At 36.5% G+C, this 23430-nt stretch overlaps 1 protein-coding gene across 14 annotated transcripts in view; it reads right to left on the bottom strand.

The window, feature by feature from the left end:
• The window catches only part of LOC131439036 (potassium channel subfamily T member 1), a 440000-nt gene that overhangs the window by 73514 nt on the left and 343056 nt on the right, over positions 1-23430 (bottom strand). For 13 of the 14 annotated variants that reach the window (XM_058609546.1, XM_058609553.1, XM_058609541.1 and 10 more), the window contains 6 exons: positions 11957-12220; positions 11601-11779; positions 11366-11506; positions 11076-11225; positions 10737-10936; positions 6797-7003 (listed from right to left, as the gene is read on the bottom strand). In XM_058609546.1, the coding sequence (XP_058465529.1) occupies positions 6797-7003; positions 10737-10936; positions 11076-11225; positions 11366-11506; positions 11601-11779; positions 11957-12220 (1141 nt within the window). The remainder of the gene's footprint in view (positions 1-6796; positions 7004-10736; positions 10937-11075; positions 11226-11365; positions 11507-11600; positions 11780-11956; positions 12221-23430) is intronic. The other variant, XM_058609548.1, reaches the window with a different exon arrangement.

Here is a 23430-nt window from a genome sequence, read left to right as displayed (position 1 = left end):
ATGACACTAAATTTCGATGTTTCGGCATCAAAAAAAATTTCGATTTTGGAAATTTCATGTACTCCCCCCTATGGTGCTTTTTCAAGGTCGAAAATTGTCAAACCTTTACCACCGGGCAGCTCCCCTTACGCATGTCCGATTTAGCTCAAATTTTGCATGAAGGCTTTATTCGAGGTGCTTAAACTTTTGAGCACTAGAGCTTAACGAAAATAGAGGTGATCCCAAAATTTTGGCATCCTTATAACGGGTGATTTTTTAAGAGCTTGAGAACTTTTTTAAACAATAAAACGCATAAAATTTGCAAAATCTCATCGGTTCTTTATTTTAAACGTTAGATTGGTACATGACATTTACTTTTTGAAGATAATTTCATTTAAATGTTGACCGCGGCTACGTCTTAGGTGGTCCATTCGGAAAGTCCAATTTTGGGCAACTTTTTCGAGCATTTCGGCCGGAATAGCCCGAATTTCTTCGGAATCGTTGTCTTCCAAAGCTGGAATAGTTACTGGCTTATTTCTGTAGACTTTAGACTTGACGTAGCCCCACAAAAAATAGTCTAAAGGCGTCAAATCGCATGATCTTGGTGGCCAACTTACCGGTCCATTTCTTGAGATGAATTGTTCTCCGAAGTTTTCCCTCAAAATGGCCATAGAATCGCGAGCTGTGTGGCATGTAGCGCCATCTTGTTGAAACCACATGTCAACCAAGTTCAGTTCTTCCATTTTTGGCAACAAAAAGTTTGTTAGCATCGAACGATAGCGATCGCCATTCACTGTAACGTTGCGTCCAACAGCATCTTTGAAAAAATACGGTCCAATGATTCCACCAGCGTACAAACCACACCAAACAGTGCATTTTTCGGGATGCATGGGCAGTTCTTGAACGGCTTCTGGTTGCTCTTCACTCCAAATGCGGCAATTTTGCTTATTTACGTAGCCATTCAACCAGAAATGAGCCTCATCGCTGAACAAAATTTGTCGATAAAAAAGCGGATTTTCTGCCAACTTTTCTAGGGCCCATTCACTGAAAATTCGACGTTGTGGCAGATCGTTCGGCTTCATGATGAAATGTCAGAGCATACTGAGCAAATAATAATGCATGAAAATCATAACCTCAAAAAATCTGAGCAAATACTAATGCATGAAAATCCTAACCTCAAAAAAATCACCTTTTATATATAAGATCGGTAAAAATCAACGTGTTTTGTCGGTTACGTCACATATATCATCATATATCTGGAACCAACAGTCACAACCATTTGATCTTCGAACTTGATCAATGGCCCGACAGTAGCTTTCAAACGAGCCCAAGTTTGTTAAAATCGGTTCAGTAATCTCCGAGAAAATTGAGCGCGTTCAAATGCAACGCTTTTTGTCGGTTACGTCACTTATACAATCATATCTCCGAAACCAAAAGTCACAGCCATTTGATCTTCGAACTTGATCAATGGCCTGACAGTAGCTTTCAAACGAGCCCAAGTTTGTTAAAATCGGTTCAGCCATCTCTGAGAAAATTGAGCGCGTTCAAATGTCTTCTAAAAGTGCACACACACATACACACACACACACACACACATACACACACACACACACACACACACACACACACACACACACACACACACACACACACATACACACAGACATTTTCCGATCTCGTCGAACTGAGTCGAATGGTATATAACACTATGGGTCTCCGAGGCTCCGTTCGAAAGTCGGTTTTTCCAGCAATTCTAATATCTTTCTATAGAGAAAGGCAAAAACGAAATTTACATTACATGTAAATCAGAAGTAATATTAAATAGACATCAGTTGAATCGAAAACTTGATTGAAAACCATCATCGAAGTAAAACTTAATTGGAATGCATTGATATTTCAACGAATAAGACTGTTTTTTTTAAAGCTAAAGTACATTGGAAGTGATATTTAGTACTGTGAAGTAATTTTATGTTCCATTTCCTGCTCCAAATATGTGTATGAAAAATTTGGTAATTCATTTTCTGTATAGGATTTATCGGCCTATTTTTGAAATAAATTTATTCCATTGCACAGTGGGGAAAAAACCCAGGAAACCCGCAAAGAAATCGGGAACCATGGAAAAAGGCAACAAACAAGAGTACTTCTCATGTAAGAAAATCCAAGAAATTCAATGGAATGGTTTTAAATGGCCACACGAATCGCCATTCTGCTCGTTTTACCCCAAATGCCCAGCAGTTTTAGGGTTTTCTGTAGTATTTGTTCTGTAACTTGAAAAGAAATCGAGTGCGGTCGGTAAAAATATCTTAAGAAACGAATGGAAGAGTGTACACCGGCCGCACGAAACGTTTTGGTGGTTATTTTACCCCATTTCCTCTATTTTATGATATCTTATTGCAAATCGTCCTTAAATCTCAGTCAAATAGTCATCAAAACGTTTTATGCGACCAGTGTGGGTTCTTCTAATCGATTCTACAGACTTTTTTACATGAAAAAAGGCTATTCCAGCATACCGCACTCGACTTCTTTTCAAGTTACAGAGCGAATGTTATAGGAAACCCCAAAACTGCTGTACATTTGGGGTAAAACGAGCAGGATTGCGATTCGTGCGGCCATTGTGAACCATTCCATTGAATTCCTTGAACATTTTTACATAAGAATCGCTTTAGTTTGTTGACCTATCTCAATTAGTTCATGAGTTACAGAATTCTTTACGGGTTTTCATAGATTTTTTCCCACTGTACATTGTATCAAACAAGTTGCGAATCCCACCACGTGATACCACAGTACTTCTTTTTCGCTCATTTCAGTGGGTAAATGATAAAAAAGGGATACGCTAGCTACGTATTCTTTTGCACACAAAAATCCCATTACAGTGCTATCTTCACAGCTAGCCGGAGCAATGATTCTCACGGACATTGTTTACTGTACGTACAGATAGGCAAATGATTTCTGAATCACAATACACCTGAGCTAGCGGTACGAGCTGCACCTAGTATTAAATCACGTAATCGTGACGTAAATTGACAAACAAACTTGGCTTAGGTTCGCCCTGGCCTACTCTGGTGGCAAATCTACTTCAACCTTAGGTATTGTTACATATTGACATTCGGCATTCCAATAATCTTCGACATTATTTCCTATTCGCTCAGCATTAGTGGCTGTACGGAGAGTGAAAAATGAGTGTAATGATGTAATGTAACTTTTCACGAAACTGTGTTGGGTTTGCACTTAGCAGCTGTGGTTTGAGCAAACCTGATATAAAAACCAGGTTTGAAACTGACTCGGTTTTCAGTTCAAAAACGTTGAAACTAGGTTCGAAACTAGCTTCAAACAAACGGTTTGACAACAGTTAGGGTAGAAACTGGATTAGGTTTGGCATCAAACGAAAACGACATAAGAAACTGTTGGGGTTTTTGAGCTATCCCTGTTTCTCAATGGTGAAATGGTAGCACATTTCACTAGCGATCGGGAGAATGTAGGATCAAATCCTGCCCAAGAGAATATTTTTTCACCTATGTCTTCTATACATTTTAAAGTTTTTTTTTTCGTTTTCAGGAAATTGTGTGTCTGCCGGAGAGTAAATTTGTCAGAGACTAGCTCCAGGTGTGTTTTTCTTTGTCATATGGCCTTTCTGCGAAATGGCCTTTTACGAAATGGCCTTCGGCGAATTGGCCTTTGATAAAAGAGCCTTTAGTCCAATTAGTCTTCGGTCAAAATGGCCTTCGGTTAAAATGGCCTTAGATCAAAATGGCTTTCGGTCAAAATGGTTTTCGGTCAAATTGGTTTACAGTTAAAATTACATTCGTTCAAAATTATCTTCGGTCAAAACGGTTTTCGGTCAAATAGGTTTACAGGTAAAAATGGCCTTTGGTCAAAATGACCTTCGGTCAAAATGACCTTCGGTCAAAATGACTTTCGGCCGGAATGACTTTCGGCCGGAATGACTTTCGGCCGGAATGACCTTCGGTCAAAATTGCCTTCGGTCAAAATGGTTTTCGGTCATAAAAGCCATCGGTAAAAATGGCCTTTGGTCAAAATGACCTTCGGTCAAAATGGTTTTCACTCAAAATGACCTTCGGTCAAAATAACTTTCGGTCAAAATTACCTTAGGTAAAAATTGCCTTCGGTCAAAATGACCTTCGGTCAAAATGGTTTTCGGTCATAAAAGCCATCGGTAAAAATGGCCTTTGGTCAAAATGACCTTCGTTCATTCAAAATTACCTTCGGTCAAAATTGTTTGAAGACGATTTCATGTAAATGTTGGCCGCGGCTCCGCATTAAAGACTGTCCCAGAAAGTATGGACGCACTTTGATTTCGTTGTAAATAATTCACAAGTGTTAAATATTCATATTTTATTCGATATACTGATGATATTAGACTACAACAACAGAATATTATTCTCAACATTTGCTGCTTAGCCATTGTAGACTAGCTGGCGCACCTTCTTGCGAACGTTCCTCATTAAATTCCGTACAGACTTCTTGGCGACAAGTTTTGACACTTTTTTCCAATCTTTTTCAAACTGTTGAATGGTTTCGGCTGCCGAGACATGTTTCCTAAGATGTGCCTTCGCTTATGTCCAAAATTCCTCAATTGGTCGAAGTTGGTGGATTCATGTCTTTTAAAACGAAAGTGACATTTTTTGTAGTATACCATTCTACCGTTGATTTCGAGTAGTGGCAAGAAGCAAGATCTAGCCAGAAGACAACAGGATCCCTGTGGCCTCGAATCATGGGTAGAAGTCGCTTTTGTAAACATTCCTTGATGTATATTTCTCTGTTCATCGAAGCAGTGGTGATGAAGGGTTTCGAAATCTTACCGCAGCTACGAATTGCTTGCCAAACTATAGCTTTCTTACCAAATTTTTCGACTTCAATCGATGTCTCGGACTGGTTCAACACTTGCCCTTCTCGCACCGTATAATATTGTGGTCCCGGAAAGGATTTGTAATCGAGTTTCACGTAGGTTTTGTCGTCCATGATTATGCAGTTCAAATTTCCAGCAAGAATCGTATTGTACAGCTTTCGAACCCTCGGCTTGATCGATGCTTCTTGTTTCGGACTACGTTTTGGTTGTTTCTGCTTCGTATAGTCTCGAAGATTCAAACGTTCTTTAGCATGAAGAACATTTGACTTCGAAGTGCCCACTTTTTTGGCCACATCCCGAACTGAAACCTCCTTCTTTTGCTCGAACGCCTTCGGACCTTTTTTTGGACCCGTTTTCGGTTTATCCTCAAAGGTGTTATCCTCACTGAACTTCCTGATTGCATTTCGCACGGCTTTTTCACTTACTCCTTCCATTTTTGCTATCTTTCTCAGTGACAATCCGCGTTCTGTGCATCATTTGTACAACAATTTTTCGACGTTGTTCTGCTGAAAGTCCACGCATTTCGAAACAAACTAATGAAAACGAATAAACAACTGCACTAGTGGTTAGAAAAGTGTGTAAACAACAGGACGCAGTCATAAAAATTGACAGATTCTGAACCATTGCGAAATGGCATGCAGTTTTTGGTTGCGTCCATACTTTCTGGGACAGTCTTCAGAAATAAATAATATTAAAAAAATTGAATATTTTTGTCTCGCTAATTTCCGGTTTCGAACCACCGTGCGATGGCTGTTCTCAACAAAGTTTATTGTTTAGTTTCCGAATTATGTTATGGAGTTTCAATAGCTAACTTGGCTTGGTTAGATAATAAATCAAATTTAACGCAATAATGTTTTGATAGTAGAGGTTTTAACCTGAAAAAAAAACTTTAAGATCGCATTTGCAGTGTTGGCATTCGAATCTAGGTAGGCTGTGAGAAAGACAACTCATCACGCTGTTTCCACCTCAGCATGATCAGCGGAAAACGTTTTGTTACGATTTAATCATTGAACTTTCAGATTTCATGCCTTCCGAGAAATTAATCTCATTTGAGAAACTGCGTTTTGGTTTGTAACGGTATCTGGGTGGCTCGAGAAGAAATCATAATTGTCAGGTTGTTGTCAGTGAATTTTTTTTCTCATACCGTATTGCAGTTTGTATTGTTTCAGGTGGGGATCAAATGTCATCATCAAGTATAATCTTCATTTTTTAAACTGTGAATAAACAACACGAAAACCCATTTATGTGAGTATAAATATAGTAATTGCACGGTCGATAAAAACTAACGATAACACATGCTGGAAGCTGTAGGTGCTGTAGGTTCGGAATGATTGAAAAAAGAAAAACGCTGTGTTTGAGTGTGTGGTGAAAAACCTCTCTGTGATATGTTGACCTTTGTTTCCATTACCGAGCAAAAAGTGGATTGTGGTGAAGTGGTGAAAATTCTAGTACGCTACATACACACTAGAAACTACGAAAACTACTACTACTACATGTTGCTGGAAAGTGTTTTGAAAAAGGCAGTCATGCACAACGCGCTGGCTGGTGAATGGATGATTGGAAATCAGTGTCAATTATGGGTTTGTACTCTAGCAGAGAAAGGGAAAAGAGTAGCAGCTATAGTACTCTTGGCGTTGCTGAGCTCGTTTTAATAATTGCCGGGCGAACTAACTATCTATAGTTGATGCTACCCGTAATCTATTCGATCGCACTAAGAAAATACTTGAAAAAGACAGGAAAAAAAGTAATTCCAAAGTATAGATAGATAGCGATCCAGTGACAACTTTTGAATGAAAAACTGCTGGAAATGTTGTCGAAGAGAACGAGAAAAAGAAGAAAGACAAACAACAACGGAAAGATGGGGGAGACAGAGAGAATCAGAGAGATAGAGTAAAAAAAAAACAATAGTCGGAACCATGCAGCTTTTGGCGAATTGGGGGGCACACTCACGCACGGCCAGTGTTGTGACATCACTGTCCAGCACGATACTCGCGGGGGGTTTGCTAGTGTTCCGCGGTGACCCGGGACTGTCTGAGTGGATCGAGCACAGGCTCGGACTGTGAGGCACTCGTACACAGACGGAAGGCACGGGGGCCATTTGCGGATTATTGCTAGCGGTCGTACTGTTGTTGTTGTTGTTGTTGTTATGCGCTGAGACTGATGAAAACAATGGACAATAAAAAAAAATTGGACACCATTTGATGAATTATGATAGCGGTGAGAGTTCGGTGCGATTTTGTGGTTTGTTAATGTTACACAAGTGAAAAGTTAATAACCGAATTGTCAGCCTCGATGAGTGGAAATGTCATATGAAATTAAGTTGAAAGATTTCTTGACCAGAGTTACCACATGTGTTCAGTTGCAATACTATGAAATTTTATTCAATAGTTTGACGCCTAACCATGGTACAGTTCAGTAGTGATTGTGTCATTAACAACTCGAATCAGTCGATTTTTGACGTGAATACGTCTTGCTTTGCTATGGGCCGGTTTTTTTTTAATTTGCCCTGTGCAAGAATGGATAGATTTCAATGGTGAATATCTCGAAGTCTACTAAACGCAACACCATAATTCTTTCTCCATGCCATCAGAAATATGATCAGCAATTTATGATTAAATTTTCAACTGTGAGAGATAACCGTAAGCCTTCTACCAGCAGCAGGAACAACAGACCTTCTCCGTGGTTTGAAGCCTTACTTCAATTAGATTCTGGAGCTGAATTCTGAAAACTGAATTTTTGAACTATTTTATTTATTTGGATAAATAAAATTTTCTTAAAGATGGCGCCATCTGAGCTACTTTGCTGAAAATACTGTACCTCGAATACCACGTTTTTAATGAGTTACCAATTAAAAGCGTGATATTGTGCTTTTGAACCACTGTGCGACCGTGGAGAATGTTAATGTACAACCAAATACAAATGATAATAGCTCTAGGTCACACACACACTGAAAATAATTTACACGCCAGCATCATGTGCAAAGCATTTGAACTATCACTGCTTGTAGAACACATGAAATTCATGAAAATATAAGTGTATACTCATACTATGAGTGTAAAAACTGTAAATATTTAGTGGTAACCATGCTACATTCATATGAAATGTACATCAAAACGATAAAATATATCGTTACCTCTAGATTTTATATGCATTTCATATAAATGTCACATTGTTTTCCACAAAAAAAAAAAAAGGTTGACCGATTCAAGCGTTTTGCACACACATTTGTGCTGTACTGATTTCCACTAGAAAATGAAGTGTGAATAGCAAAACACATTACATCCAATAGAAAAACCACATCAAAGCTAAGTGAAAAATAATCTAGCTTAGTGCAAATCGCTTTGGTTATGTATTGAAATGAAAAAGTATATTAAATTGAAGTGGTGTTTTTATACGAATCGATCGTGCAAATTTTTATCAGTGTATAAAAGGATCGCTAATATTTGGTTCAAGAAATGGACAAGTTGGCCTAGTCCATTCGTTTGTTTCGTTGCGCCAGTTTAGAAGTATTGACAAAATAAAATATCTGGCAACGCTGGAAAATCGAAGCAAGCCAGTTTCTAAGAAACAAATCAAGTTTGTTATTATATTTTCAAGTGTTCAACATTTGAAAACTCTAAATGGAAAATTCTAGACCTGCTCACATAGCGGGTACATATTTGAAGTACGAAATTACAGCTCCGGTTCACTACTTCGTGACAGACGGATTGGTAAGTAATTTAATGTCGTTTTCGCTTGAGAAAACTGAAACTGACCCAGGGTTGTTTCATCAAACAAACACTTTTAACAAAACTCTGTTGGTTTAGCACTTAGCAACCAAAATTTCTAATGATCGACATTTTTAATCAATCGTCACACTTTTGAATCCGCAATTGCACGAGAGTCTGCTTAGATTGATCTTTTTAAGATCCGAACACGTGACCTCAGAATACAGACTTGGTTTGTTTAGATTTGTATTTGTTTTGTAGCCGACGAAATTACATCAATATCCCAAATGTATGCGACTATATCTTTGTACATACTTACGATACGCATTTCGATATTTAAGCTTCTCTTCGCCAAGCTTGCGTTCAAGTTTTGTATGCAAGCAGTTTTTTTTATAGCGTTAAGTTTCTCTACCATTCTGCGATTTTGGTTGAAGCGATAAACTTTTTCTCATTACAAATCGAGTTCTTCTTTTATAAATTAGAAATTAATTTAAGCACTTTAAATTTACCCCAGGGTAGTTGCAAATTTCTCAGGCGAAAACGACATAACATGGAATTTCATCCGAACTCGCATGACACAAAATCAGTGCATACCAATTAAAGCTTCAAATCGTTTTATGGCACTTTTTGTCTTGCTGTCTAGCAACAACCTACCTCTAGCATGCTACGCGTAGGACTGAAACGTTAACTATAATTTCGCTTCTGTTTATAGATTCGCGTGCTTTCAACAGCTTCGCTTTTGCATCGATTGACCAATCAGAGCGATGCTTTCCCTTTGATATATCGCTTACTCCTTCAAAACCGTCGTCTATGGCAGGGAAATCTGGTATGCCGGAGAATTTTAGCAGACAAAATAGAACACTGCTCGCTACTAATCAAAATTTCAATCATATGTTATTGAAAATATTTCCAATCAAATGATGAAATAATACTAACAATTGATACAAAATAAACTGAGCTGTAAGTGTTTGAAACCTGACCACATTTTTCTTGAGTTTCTGATTTGCACTTCTATATAGAAAATAAAGATGTGTTCCACATCAAACCGGGTTCGAAACTGACTCGAAAGCTTCAAACAAACGATTTGACAGCAGTTATGGTGGGAACTTGGATGGGTTTGGCATCAAGCGAAAACGACATAAAAATATCCAGTTAGAGGGGGATTTTGATGCACTGCTTAAGCAGATTGTCAAAAAGCACAAACAATCAGAATAAATACCTTATAGAAGGAAAGATAAATAGTTTGTAACGCTTAAAACGCTCAGTTCAATCGAATTGCCTTCTGAGATATGTTTAATGGTAGAACAATTTTAGTGATTGATGGTTTGCAAGTTCGAATAAAATCTCTGAATGAGAACTTTCTTTTTTCGCAATCTCTTCTTATCATCCAGTGATTCCCAATCTGTCTTTCGTTGGGTATTGATTATAAGTTTAGCTAAGTCAATGATTATTTTATGTCATAAGGAGTTAAAATATGAGTCTTCAGGAGTCGTCGGTTGGCAGTCCTAGCCTCCACAGAAAATTGTCACCTTCAAAAGACTCTAGCTGTCCGGTACATCAAAAGAGATCGTGAAAGTAAAATTGGATTGAGTATTCAGAAGTCTAATTCTACGATTCGTCCAACGGACATTGGCTACTATCAGAGCTAATGAATTTTCTAAATTTCTAATTTTCTTTTTAGTTGTTAAAATTTTCTGATGAACTGTGGCAACTGTTGGTCAAGAAAGTACTAAGCGGGATAACAAAATCAAAACCAACAACACTGAAAGCACCTCGTCGGTCGGTAGTCAGCAGCACAGACAGCGTCCAAAATAAACCGAACGAACACATCGATACCAAATCCTTTCCACGGCAGCTCTCATCTAAATGTAGGGAAAACCAAACCAAACTAAAACTACCGGTGAAACATCAAAAGCGAACGCGGTACGGTGCAGTGTATGCTATTTATTTGCTCGCTGGTTCGCGGAAAACTCTCTATCAACCATCGCAAAATGCTAGAAAGGACGGAGGATATCACTAGAGTGGTTTGTGATTAGGTTGTAAAAAAGTTTTTTTTTTTCTGCTACGGTTCAATCTAACAACGATGACACACACACCCACACGAACACGAAGCAAACAAGGGCAGACCAAAAAACCATCCCCCGCAGTGTCTTGAAATTCGGTTATAAACTGGGGTGACTTACCCTCTTTGGGTGGCTGATCGGGACTTTGGTTCTGGTTCTGATTCACCACGAAGGCAGAGTTTTCCTCTTTGGTAATGCTCATATAATAGCATGTGTCGTCCTTTTTCATGATATGTCGCGGTCCTGGATTCAGCAGAATCGTGTCCTCGTAGAACTCAGGCAACTCGGCCGGCCGAACACCAACTAAGGCAACGCCGTATCTGCAGATGATGAAATTGATTGAGCTATTAGAAATTATTCGATCCACGCATTCATGCTCCATTAAAAGTTGATAGCCGAATGGAGACGCATGACGATTTATGACAACAGAAAAAAAAAACAGGGCAGCGGTTGACTTACTTTCTATGCGAATGAAAACTAGCGTACGTAAAGCTCTTCCCTTCGTACTCGCCGAAGAACCGACTGTCGCCGAGTACGATGTGGTAGATTTCATTTCCGGAACACTTGCCGTACAGCCGGTGCCACTCTTCCGCTGACTGTTGTCCTTCCCTGCAAAATAAACGGAGGAGGAGTTTGTAGCAACAACAAAAAAAATACACAAAATATGGAAATGACATGTTTAATATCCCGCAGTAGTAGAGTTTTTGGACGCTTCCACGAAACTATCCGCCCCCGACAGAGACACTTACTGGCCTCGTGACGTATGCAGGAGCAACGTCACCAACGTACTCGCCCCGGGACACGTGCAGTTGTTCGCCAGTAACGCATATTTGAATTCGTCCTCACAGACAACGTGTTCGGCAAATTTCACGTGCAGCTTGTTCTCGGGTCTATTCAATGAAACATAAAAAAAAACAAGAACAGCAACAAATTCATTTATTAGTAAACCGAGGAGAAGGGTCGGAATAGATTGGGTTGGCCTACCGAAATATCTGCACATACTGCGGCACGTTGGGAGCAAAATCCTTGACCGCCCACGATCGCAGTATCGTGTGTTCGTCGGCAGCGGTTTTGTCCGCGTAGTTTCGTGCCGCCAGAATGAAACATGCCTCGGCTTCTGCCATCCGGGCCCGGGCCAGATCGCCATCCTTCAGACAAGATCCCTGCGAAATGTAAAAAAAGAGCCCATCAAATCTCATTAGCTTCGATTTGACGCCTCCAACGTGTAACATTTTGAAACTGGGAAAAAATGGTTCCGAAATAACGACAGCCGAATTCATTTCCTTTCCATCGACTCTGACTATTTGCGATTCAATTACAAGCCATTTTGTTCCACTCACCTGAATGTAGATAACCCGTTGGGCCCAGATCGGCACCTGCAGTATCATTCGCATCGTCGTGTCCAGTTCCATCGGACTCAGCAGCACCACGTAGTAATCCTGTAGCAGTGGGTGCGCGTAGAACTCGTTCAGAAAGTCCATGATGGTGTCGGCATGCAACGTCGTGGAACAGACCACCACATGCTTCTCGCTCTGGGCCCGATGGGAGGAATAGCTGCCGCCCAGTTTCTGCCGTTCCATCCACGTGAATGCCAACTGCTCGAACTGGAAACGTGTGTGTGTGTGTGTGCGCGAGACAGAAACAGGGAAAAGGTGATGAGTGAAATCGTGAAACAGAGACGGCTTTTATTTAATTATGTTTTGTATGAATAGCCCATTTTTCCGAGATTGACTGCATGGTGGAAACACGCCTCAGGGGGGCGGGGGGGACGAATTTAATAATGAAATTTAGTTATGAAAGCTTTTAGAGTTAAAATATTATGTATGCTGATTGCACACGTGGCGATCATTTGAATATCAGTGTTTCATTCTGATTGCCCACCGGATTATTAACACGACAGAAGCGAAATCATAAAACGAAACTTTAAACCTCTGCTATAAAACGAAAAACCACACACATCTAAGTAAAATCTAAAAGCTAAAAACCAAAAACTAAAAACTAAAAACTAAAAACTAAAAACTAAAAACTAAAAACTAAAAACTAAAAACTAAAAACTAAAAACTAAAAACTAAAAACTAAAAACTAAAAACTAAAAACTAAAAACTAAAAACTAAAAACTAAAAACTAAAAACTAAAAACTAAAAACTAAAAACTAAAAACTAAAAACTAAAAACTAAAAACTAAAAACTAAAAACTAAAAACTAAAAACTAAAAACTAAAAACTAAAAACTAAAAACTAAAAACTAAAAACTAAAAACTAAAAACTAAAAACTAAAAACTAAAAACTAAAAACTAAAAACTAAAAACTAAAAACTAAACACTAAAAACTAAAAACTAAAAACTAAAAACTAAAAACTAAAAACTAAACACTAAAAACTAAAAACTAAAAACTAAAAACTAAAAACTAAAAACTAAAAACTAAAAACTAAAAACTAAAAACTAAAAACTAAAAACTAAAAACTAAAAACTAAAAACTAAAAACTAAAAACTAAAAACTAAAAACTAAAAACTAAAAACTAAAAACTAAAAACTAAAAACTAAAAACTAAAAACTAAAAACTAAAAACTAAAAACTAAAAACTAAAAACTAAAAACTAAAAACTAAAAACTAAAAACTAAAAACTAAAAACTAAAAACTAAAAACTAAAAACTAAAAACTAAAAACTAAAAACTAAAAACTAAAAACTAAAAACTAAAAACTAAAAACTAAAAACTAAAAACTAAAAACTAAAAACTAAAAACTAAAAACTAAAAACTAAAAACTAAAAACTAAAAACTAAACACTAAAAACTAAAAACTAAAAACTAAAAACTAAAAACTAAACACTAAAAACTAAAAACTAAAAACTAAAAACTAAAAACTAAAAACTAAAAACTAAAAACTAAAAACTAAAAACTAAAAACTAAAAACTAAAAACTAAAAACTAAAAACTAAAAACTAAAAACTAAAAACTAAAAACTAAAAACTAAAAACTAAAAACTAAAAACTAAAAACTAAAAACTAAAAACTAAAAACTAAAAACTAAAAACTAAAAACTAAAAACTAAAAACTAAAAACTAAAAACTAAAAACTAAAAACTAAAAACTAAAAACTAAAAACTAAAAACTAAAAACTAAAAACTAAAAACTAAAAACTAAAAACTAAAAACTAAAAACTAAAAACTAAAAACTAAAAACTAAAAACTAAAAACTAAAAACTAAAAACTAAAAACTAAAAACTAAAAACTAAAAACTAAAAACTAAAAACTAAAAACTAAAAACTAAAAACTAAAAACTAAAAACTAAAAACTAAAAACTAAAAACTAAAAACTAAAAACTAAAAACTAAAAACTAAAAACTAAACACTAAAAACTAAAAACTAAAAACTAAAAACTAAAAACTAAAAACTAAAAACTAAAAACTAAAAACTAAAAACTAAAAACTAAAAACTAAAAACTAAAAACTAAAAACTAAAAACTAAAAACTAAAAACTAAAAACTAAAAACTAAAAACTAAACACTAAAAACTAAAAACTAAAAACTAAAAACTAAAAACTAAACACTAAAAACTAAAAACTAAAAACTAAAAACTAAAAACTAAAAACTAAAAACTAAAAACTAAAAACTAAAAACTAAAAACTAAAAACTAAAAACTAAAAACTAAAAACTAAAAACTAAAAACTAAAAACTAAAAACTAAAAACTAAAAACTAAAAACTAAAAACTAAAAACTAAAAACTAAAAACTAAAAACTAAAAACTAAAAACTAAAAACTAAAAACTAAAAACTAAAAACTAAAAACTAAAAACTAAAAACTAAAAACTAAAAACTAAAAACTAAAAACTAAAAACTAAAAACTAAAAACTAAAAACTAAAAACTAAAAACTAAAAACTAAAAACTAAAAACTAAAAACTAAAAACTAAAAACTAAAAACTAAAAACTAAAAACTAAAAACTAAAAACTAAAAACTAAAAACTAAAAACTAAAAACTAAAAACTAAAAACTAAAAACTAAAAACTAAAAACTAAAAACTAAAAACTAAAAACTAAAAACTAAAAACTAAAAACTAAAAACTAAAAACTAAAAACTAAAAACTAAAAACTAAAAACTAAAAACTAAAAACTAAAAACTAAAAACTAAAAACTAAAAACTAAAAACTAAAAACTAAAAACTAAAAACTAAAAACTAAAAACTAAAAACTAAAAACTAAAAACTAAAAACTAAAAACTAAAAACTAAAAACTAAAAACTAAAAACTAAAAACTAAAAACTAAAAACTAAAAACTAAAAACTAAAAACTATTCCCTATTTCCTGTTTCCTGTTTTCTGTTTCCTGTTTCCTGTTTCCTGTTTCCTGTTTCCTGTTTCCTGTTTCCTGTTTCCTGTTTCCTGTTTCCTGTTTCCTATTTCCTATTTCCTATTTCCTATTTCCTATTTCCTATTTCCTATTTCCTATTTCCTATTTCCTATTTCCTATTTCCTATTTCCTATTTCCTATTTCCTATTTCCTATTTCCTATTTCCTATTTCCTATTTCCTATTTCCTATTTCCTATTTCCTATTTCCTATTTCCTATTTCCTATTTCCTATTTCCTATTTCCTATTTCCTATTTCCTATTTCCTATTTCCTATTTCCTATTTCCTATTTCCTATTTCCTATTTCCTATTTCCTATTTCCTATTTCCTATTTCCTATTTCCTATTTCCTATTTCCTATTTCCTTTTTCCTATTTCCTATTTCCTATTTCCTTTTTCCTATTTCCTATTTCCTATTTCCTATTTCCTATTTCCTATTTCCTATTTCCTATTTCCTATTTCCTATTTCCTATTTCCTATTTCCTATTTCCTATTTCCTATTTCCTATTTCCTATTTCCTATTTCCTATTTCCTATTTCCTATTTCCTATTTCCTATTTCCTATTTCCTATTTCCTATTTCCTATTTCCTATTTCCTATTTCCTATTTCCTATTTCCTATTTCCTATTTCCTATTTCCTATTTCCTATTTCCTATTTCCTATTTCCTATTTCCTATTTCCTATTTCCTATTTCCTTTTTCCTATTTCCTATTTCCTATTTCCTTTTTCCTATTTCCTATTTCCTATTTCCTATTTCCTATTTCCTATTTCCTATTTCCTTTTTCCTATTTCCTATTTCCTATTCCCTATTTCCTATTTCCTATTTCCTATTTCCTATTTCCTATTTCCTATTTCCTATTTCCTATTTCCTATTTCCTAGAAAAAACTAGAAAGAAGAAATAAGAGATTAGAAGGAAATAAAAAGATGAAAGTAATGAGTAAAAATCAGAAAGCAGAATGTTTAAATTAGTAGATAGAAAGTAAAAGCAGGTACCGGAAAGTGGAAAGTAGAAACCAGAAATAAGTAATAAGAGAGTAAAACGAAGAAAGTAGAAAGTAGAAAGTAGAAAGTAGAAAGTAGAAAGTAGAAAGTCGAAAGTAGAAAGTAGAAAGTAGAAAGTAAAAAGTAGAAAGTAGAAAGTAGAAAGTAGAAAGTAGAAAGTAGAAAGTAGAAAGTAGAAAGTAGAAAGTAGAAAGTAGAAAGTAGAGAGTAGAAAGTAGAAAGTAGAATGTAGAAAGTAGAAAGTAGAAAGTAGAAGCTAGAAAGTAGAAACTAGAAAGTAGAAACTAGAAAGTAAAAAGTAGAAAGTAGAAAGTAGAATTGAGAAATCAAAGCTCAAAAGTCTGAACTGAAAATTTTAAACTCATAGCATTTAGTACTCAAACTGAAAGACTCAGATCTCTGAATTCAGGATATAGATGTGTTTCCAGGGAATAAAACTTCGAACTCAGAACTGAATTCTGCTCAAATTCAAACCTCGTTACTCAAAACATTAATCTAAAAATTTAAAACGTAAAACTCAGAAGTCATAACTCATAACTCATAACTCATAACTCATAACTTATAACTCATAACTCATAACTCATAACAAATAACTCATAACTCATAACTCATAACTCATAACTCATAATTCATAACTCATAACTCATAACTCATAACTCATAACTCATAACTCATAACTCATAACTCATAACTCATAACTCATAACTCATAACTCATAACTCATAACTCACAACTCACAACTCATAACTCATAACTCATAACTTATAACTCGGAAAACACAAAATTCATAACTGAAAAATGAAAATTCTAATCTTAAAACTCGAAACTCAAAACTTAGATATCTGAACTCAAAGGTTAGAAGAGTTTTAAAAATTTTTAAGCTTCGAACTAAAAGATTATATCCCGAAACACAGTCATCGGAACTTAAATTCCGAACTCTAAGTGTTGTTCAGTGTTTTCAGGATTCAAAAACTCCGATTCGAAACTGCATTCTGCTGAAAACTCAAACCTTTTCACTTAAAACTTTAATATCAAAACTTAAAACTCAAAAATCATAATTCATTACTCATAACTCATCACTCTTAGCTCATAATTCATAACTCATAATCAGTGCAGTAAAATTTCATTCAATTCAATTGAAACCGAATGTGAAACACACTTCGCTGACGTACCGAACGGGCAGTATTCGGTTCCTCAGTCGATTCTCTTCAAATCAAAGCTCAGGTTAACCATCGTCAGTTGATCTCTTGAAGTAACAAAATATCGTGAGAGCGGCCTTCAAATGGGGTTCATGTGAACATTCGAATTGGTTCGAGATAATAGATGAAAGACAAACCAGATATCTGAAATATCAATTACAGAATACACATGAATTAAATTCTTCCTCCTTCAATTTTCATTTTTTATACTTTACTCCATTTATTATTGTATTCATTCGAACTTGCTCACTACCAACAGCGAAGACAATGAAGTAGCTAGACTACTTGACACTTGAAGCTGAGCAAGCAAAACTTCAAATGACTTGGTACGATTATTCAACTGACGATGAATTCTGGCAGCTTCACTTGAAAATGACAGCAAAAGTCATATTAATTTCGTATCGATATGCTGCCGGTCAGTGGCCATAAATTTTATTTTCATCTGATATCATTCGATTGAAAATGAAATTTTACAGCACTGCTCATAACACATAAATCAAAACTCATTTTTTTGCATCATGACGATCTGAGATTAGCACAAATACCATTTTGCCGTGCGCCGTTTAGCCAAAGGTCGTTTATGTGATGTTTCGTCGAACACAAAATCGATGGTCCACTGAATTAATTGTCTTCTCGAGTTTCAAATCAATCGAGTGAAATCTTTGAAGAATACAGCTTCAAAATTAAATTTGAAATTAAAGATGAATAAGCTCCGGATCAAGCCCTAAGCTAGTGGTCATTTCTTCAACGACCATAATTGGGTTAAAGCCGGGTCAAAAAAAAACCTTGGGAAGCGGGTTAGGGAATCGAACCAGGTAGGCCCATGTTTTGACCTTATTTTTTCTCTATCATTTGCCTAGTGAAGACATTCGAAGATGATAATTTTTGGTTTATTTAACCAAAGCAATTGCTTTTTCCACTCTTTATGGACAGATAAATGATAAGAAAAATGAGCTAGTGGTTATTTTGACTATTTAGGTCCTGATCATCTAATGATTTTCTCCGCTCAAGCTAAAAATATTTGTTATCTATATGCAGTAACTAGGAATCATTCTCCTTATCAATCATATTAAGTAGACAACGAATAAAAAGCATGAGAATTTTTTTCTTTGAAAAATAAGTACAACTTCACCAAAAACTTTCAGGTGCAGCTTCCAAAGACAGAGAATAAAATAAAAAACAAAAATGATACGTTCGAGTGATATCTCCGATTGCTGTCCGGTGAAATTACCTGTTCGGCATAATAACCGATTCGGCGAAATGATAATCGATGAGTTGACCTTCGACGAAACGGCGTACGGCGTATGGCTGACCCTCGGCGAAACTTCGCTTGGCGAGCTGGCGCTCGATGAAACGACGCTCCTTTGTGAACTGCTGCCTGTGAATCAGGGAATTCAGGTAGTGCAGTACGAGGAGTTACGAAATTATATATACGGAAAGATCATGCATGACAAATTGTTAGAATTTCTCCATAACCTAATAAGTTTAGTAGTTTGTGGTTAATCACATTCTCATATCGTTGCTTTCTTTAGTTCCGATAGATCTTTTGCGAGGGAAAGGTTGTTCTTGTTCTCGAATGACGGATAAATTTAAGACGACTCCTTGAAAAATGCTCAGCAGTTCAATTTGAGCTGCTCTGCACTGATGAGTCAAAGACGAAACAAAAAAAAAAATAAATCAAAGTTGAAGTTTTCTAAAATGTTTGGTATGAACAACTCCTAAGCCAAGGTGTATTTCCGTGCCGATGGCTGAATGGCTGCAGGAGGTTAAACAATGCAGTCGTGAACGGAATATCTTGGGGTGTTCCCTTACTGTGTTAAGCGAAGCTCTGGCACAGTGGACGACTTCTTTCTTCGCAACTCGTGGGATTTAAATGATAATAACATTTAAAAAAATCCTTACATGGTTCGCTATAGGCGATTATAAGTCAATATATTTGGTTTCTTGTAGTTGTTGTACGGTTGGTGCTGGAGGTGGAATGTTCGTTACTCTAATTTATAATGGTTAGAGTGGCACAAATCAATCTTCAGCATAAACGTACAGCAACTATGAATCTATCCAGACTTCTTCAAGAAGGTAAAGCTTCTATAGCTTTGGTTTCAAGAACCATATTTCCAAAAGGGAAACTTCTACGTTGGAAAATTGTTAAACCCAGTCTTCGTTGCCTTCAACAAGATCGGTATGACTAATCCACGTGAAATGCCTCGAGCATGCATACTTGCAAATAGTGCTCTCGATGTTTCTCTCATATCGGAGCTCACAACTCGGGATATTTGTGCTGTCACAGTTGGTATGACTATTGATGGCATAGACAGGAAATATGTCTATTGTTCGGCATATTTACCGCATAACCAACCTTCGCCAAGCGATGACTTCAAAAAGGTTGTATCATACTGCTGCAAAAGTGATTTACCGCTTGTAATCGGCAGTGACATAAATGCTCACCATATCATTTGGGGCAGCACAGATATTAATTCGAGAGGCTCTGATATGATGGAATTTGTGAGCAGTACAAACCTGCACATAGTCAATGCAGGAAACCGCCCAACTTTTGCGAGATCTGGAAGAGAGGAGGTTTTGGACGTAACTCTCTGCTCTGATAGAATTGCGCATGAGTTGGTGAATTGGCTCGTCTCCGATGAGCTCGAACCTTCGTTGTCTGATCATAAGTACATATTCTTTGATCATTCAAACGTTAAATTTGATATTATCACATATCGTAATCCCAAATCTACAAACTGGGATCTCTATGAAGAGGGCTTGGCGACTAGATTTTACGGGTACCAACCAACAATTGAAACCCCAATTGATTTGGAAAATGTTGTCGACGAGACAAATTCACTCATAGTTGAAGCATATGAAGAGGCTTGTCCACTTCGGATTGTGCGAGCTACTAGAGGAACTCCTTGGTGGAATGCTGAACTTGCTAGACTAAGGAAACTATGCAGAAGAGCTTGGAACCACCGACGCAGAGATGGGTCGGAGGCCTTCGTGTTGGCTCGAAGGGCTTACAAAAATGCTCTTCGATCGTCTGAGCGAAGTGGTTGGAAAAGCCTCTGCACAAATGTCTCTAGTCTCAACGAGGCTAGCAGATTAAATAAGTTACTTTCGAAGTCTAAGGACTTTATTGTCAGTTTCTTAAGAACTTCAGATGGTGAACACTTGTCTGATGAAGGTGATGTACTTCACTATCTTTTTAACACTCACTTTCCAGGATGTATGGATCCATCACCGACAGCTCTTCCCGAGACTTTTTCAGGTAGTTACGATTCTTGGGCCCTTGCTCGAAGCGTTGTGACGATTGAATCGGTCAAATGGGCAGTTGAGAGTTTTGCTCCGTACAAATCTCCTGGAAAGGATGGAGTTTTCCCAGTGTTACTGCAGAAAGGGTATGAACATTTCAAACATGTTTTGAAGAAAATACTTACTTTTAGTCTTGCGACAGGATATATTCCTAGAGCCTGGCAGGAAATAATTGTCAAATTTATTCCCAAAGACGGTCGCGACACTTATGAGGAAGTGAAGAGTTTCAGGCCTATCAGTCTTAGCTCATTTCTTCTTAAAACAGTGGAACGCATAGTCGATCACTATATCATGAATGTTAGTCTGGGCGTGCAACCGCTACATGGAATGCAACATGCTTACCAGCGTGGAAAGTCCACTACAACCCTGTTACATGATGTTGTGTACAACATTGAAAAAGCTTTCTCACAAAAGCAATCTTGCTTGGGAGTTTTCCTAGATATTGAAGGTGCCTTTGATAACGTGTCTTTCAATTCAATTCTGGAAGCAGCCCGTGGTCATGGCATACCTTCAAGTATCACAAATTGGATACACGCAATGCTTAGCAATCGACTTCTTTGTTCATCGCTTCGGCAAGCAGAGATTAGAAAGCTAAGTGTCTGTGGGTGTCCTCAAGGTGGTGTACTATCCCCACTTTTATGGAACCTAGTCGCTGATGGTTTGTTAAGGAAACTTAATAACCTTGGATTTCCGACTTATGGTTTTGCCGACGATTATCATATATTGATGACCGGTATAAGCATTAACACTCTCTTTGATTTAATGCAGCAAGCCCGGCGATCTGTTGAACAATGGTGTTGTCAGGTTGGATTGTCTGTAAATCCGGGCAAAACATCAATGGTGCTTTTCACTCATCGTAGGATAATCACAGGATCTCGTCCGTTACAGTTCTTCGGTTCAGAGGTCACTGTGGTCGATCAAGTTAAATACGTCGGGGTTATTCTTGACTCAAAACTGAATTGGTCTGCTCACATTGATTTCAGGATTAAGAGAGCTTGTATGGCTTTCGGCCAATGCAGACGAGCTTTTGGAAAATCATGGGGACTCAAACCCAGATATATTCATTGGATCTACACAACTATTGTTAGACCAATTTTAGCATATGGTTGTCTTGTATGGTGGCAGAAAGGAGAAGTCGCGACAGTTCAGTCAAAGCTAAATCATCTCCAAAGGATGGTCCTAATGGCGATGACAGGAGCATTCACGACAACTCCTACTGCTGCTGTAGAGGCGCTACTTTGTATTAAACCACTACATGTGTTCCTAAAACAAGAAGCATTATCTTGTGCATATCGTCTTAGAGTTACAGGGCTTTGGAACAGTAACCCATTAGATTATGCTACCAGCCACACTCGCTTGTGGTCTCAAATGGTGAGCTATCCTCTTCGTGAGGAATGGTTGTCTGGTTGTCTGGAACGACAACTTGATGAACACATAGTTTGTTATACGGACGGTTCTCTGTTGAATGGTCGTGCTGGTGCTGGTGTCTACTGTCGTGAAATGAGGCTGGAGCAGTCTCATTCACTTGGTAGATACTGTACTGTGTTCCAAGCAGAAATCTACGCGATTCTGTGTGGAGTACAATCGGCACTTCGGCAGAGGATCTGTGGTAAACGAATTTATTTTTGTTCCGACAGTCAGGCAGCCTTAAAAGCACTCAGTTCGAATGACTCACGGTCGAATCTAGTGATCGCATGTCGAACTCAAATTGAAGACCTCAGCATTTCAAATGCTGTTTACTTCTTATGGGTACCCGGCCATTCTGGTATTACTGGAAATGAATGGGCTGATGAGTTGGCTAGAGCTGGTGCAACGAATGATTTCGTTGGTCCTGAACCAGCTTTACCACTTTCAACTAGTTGGATAAAGCACAAGATTCGTTCTTGGGCTGCATCCAAACATGCCAGCTACTGGCGCAGCTTGCAAACTTGCGCTCAGACAAAAGCATTTCTACCAGATTTAAATCTGAAAATGTCAAAGTGTCTACTGCATTTCTCCAAGCAACATTGCAGTATTCTGGTCAGAGCTTTGACTGGACATTGCAAACTCAATTATCACATGGCTACTATTCAACGTGCTGAGTATTATTCGTGTGATTTGTGTGAATGCGATTATGGTACTTCATATCATCTGATATGTAACTGTCCCGCATTGACGCAGCTACGTATCCGGGTTTTTGGTTCTCCATACATGGTTGAGTCTGTGTATGCGGAGCTAAAATTGATGGATATTCTCTCGTTTCTCACCCAATGTGGTAAGGAGCTATAGTCAGAAGGGTTCATCGTTCTTCCTGGAGTGAATGAATCCCATCTGTATTCACCTTAAATAGGGTTTAGCAGATTGTTTGGCATCCTTTAGGGGGTGCCGAATTTACTTCTGCTCGTACATACTGCGAATCGTTCTGCATTCTTCCGGGAGTTCAGAATGGTGTCGCTTTTGTAAGATCTCTAAATCCTCTCGTGGGTTGGAGGTTTTATTAACAGCAGACTGTTCGGGACCTCGTAGAGGTTCAGAATTTACTTCTGCTTCCACTAAATGTGATCCTCAGCAGATTGTTCGGCATCCCTTAGGGGTGCAGAATTTACTTCTGCTTTTATGTGTTTTTGTGTCGTCAATTTTTCCCATCCTCCTAGTCCAACCCTTACCATTTCCTTTCAATCCTTCCCTCTTATATATCGGGAAAATGATGCTAAAAACAAATTGATGGCAAGGCACAAATCTCCAAATATCAAGGGGAACGTGCCATTTGAGCCAATTTGTTCTGATTCCTGATGAACAAGAATTAAGGTGAAATTCACTGCCAAACTGAAAAGATTCCAAGAAATTTTGTGTTCTTGTTTTCTCTTAGTTTTAATTTATGACTTATTCATTGCTATATGATTAAGATATAACAATTTATGAAATGTGTTTTGACACTTCCCAGAAGGTACCTCTAAAAATACAAAAATGTGAATATTTTGCGATTGAAAATGTTTGGTTTT

The sequence above is a fragment of the Malaya genurostris genome, chromosome 3, assembly GCF_030247185.1.
Source record: "Malaya genurostris strain Urasoe2022 chromosome 3, Malgen_1.1, whole genome shotgun sequence".
NCBI classification, from domain to species: domain Eukaryota; kingdom Metazoa; phylum Arthropoda; class Insecta; order Diptera; family Culicidae; genus Malaya; species Malaya genurostris.
The sequence above is the reverse complement of the archived record's forward strand: the minus strand, read 5'-3'. Positions and strand labels throughout refer to the sequence as shown.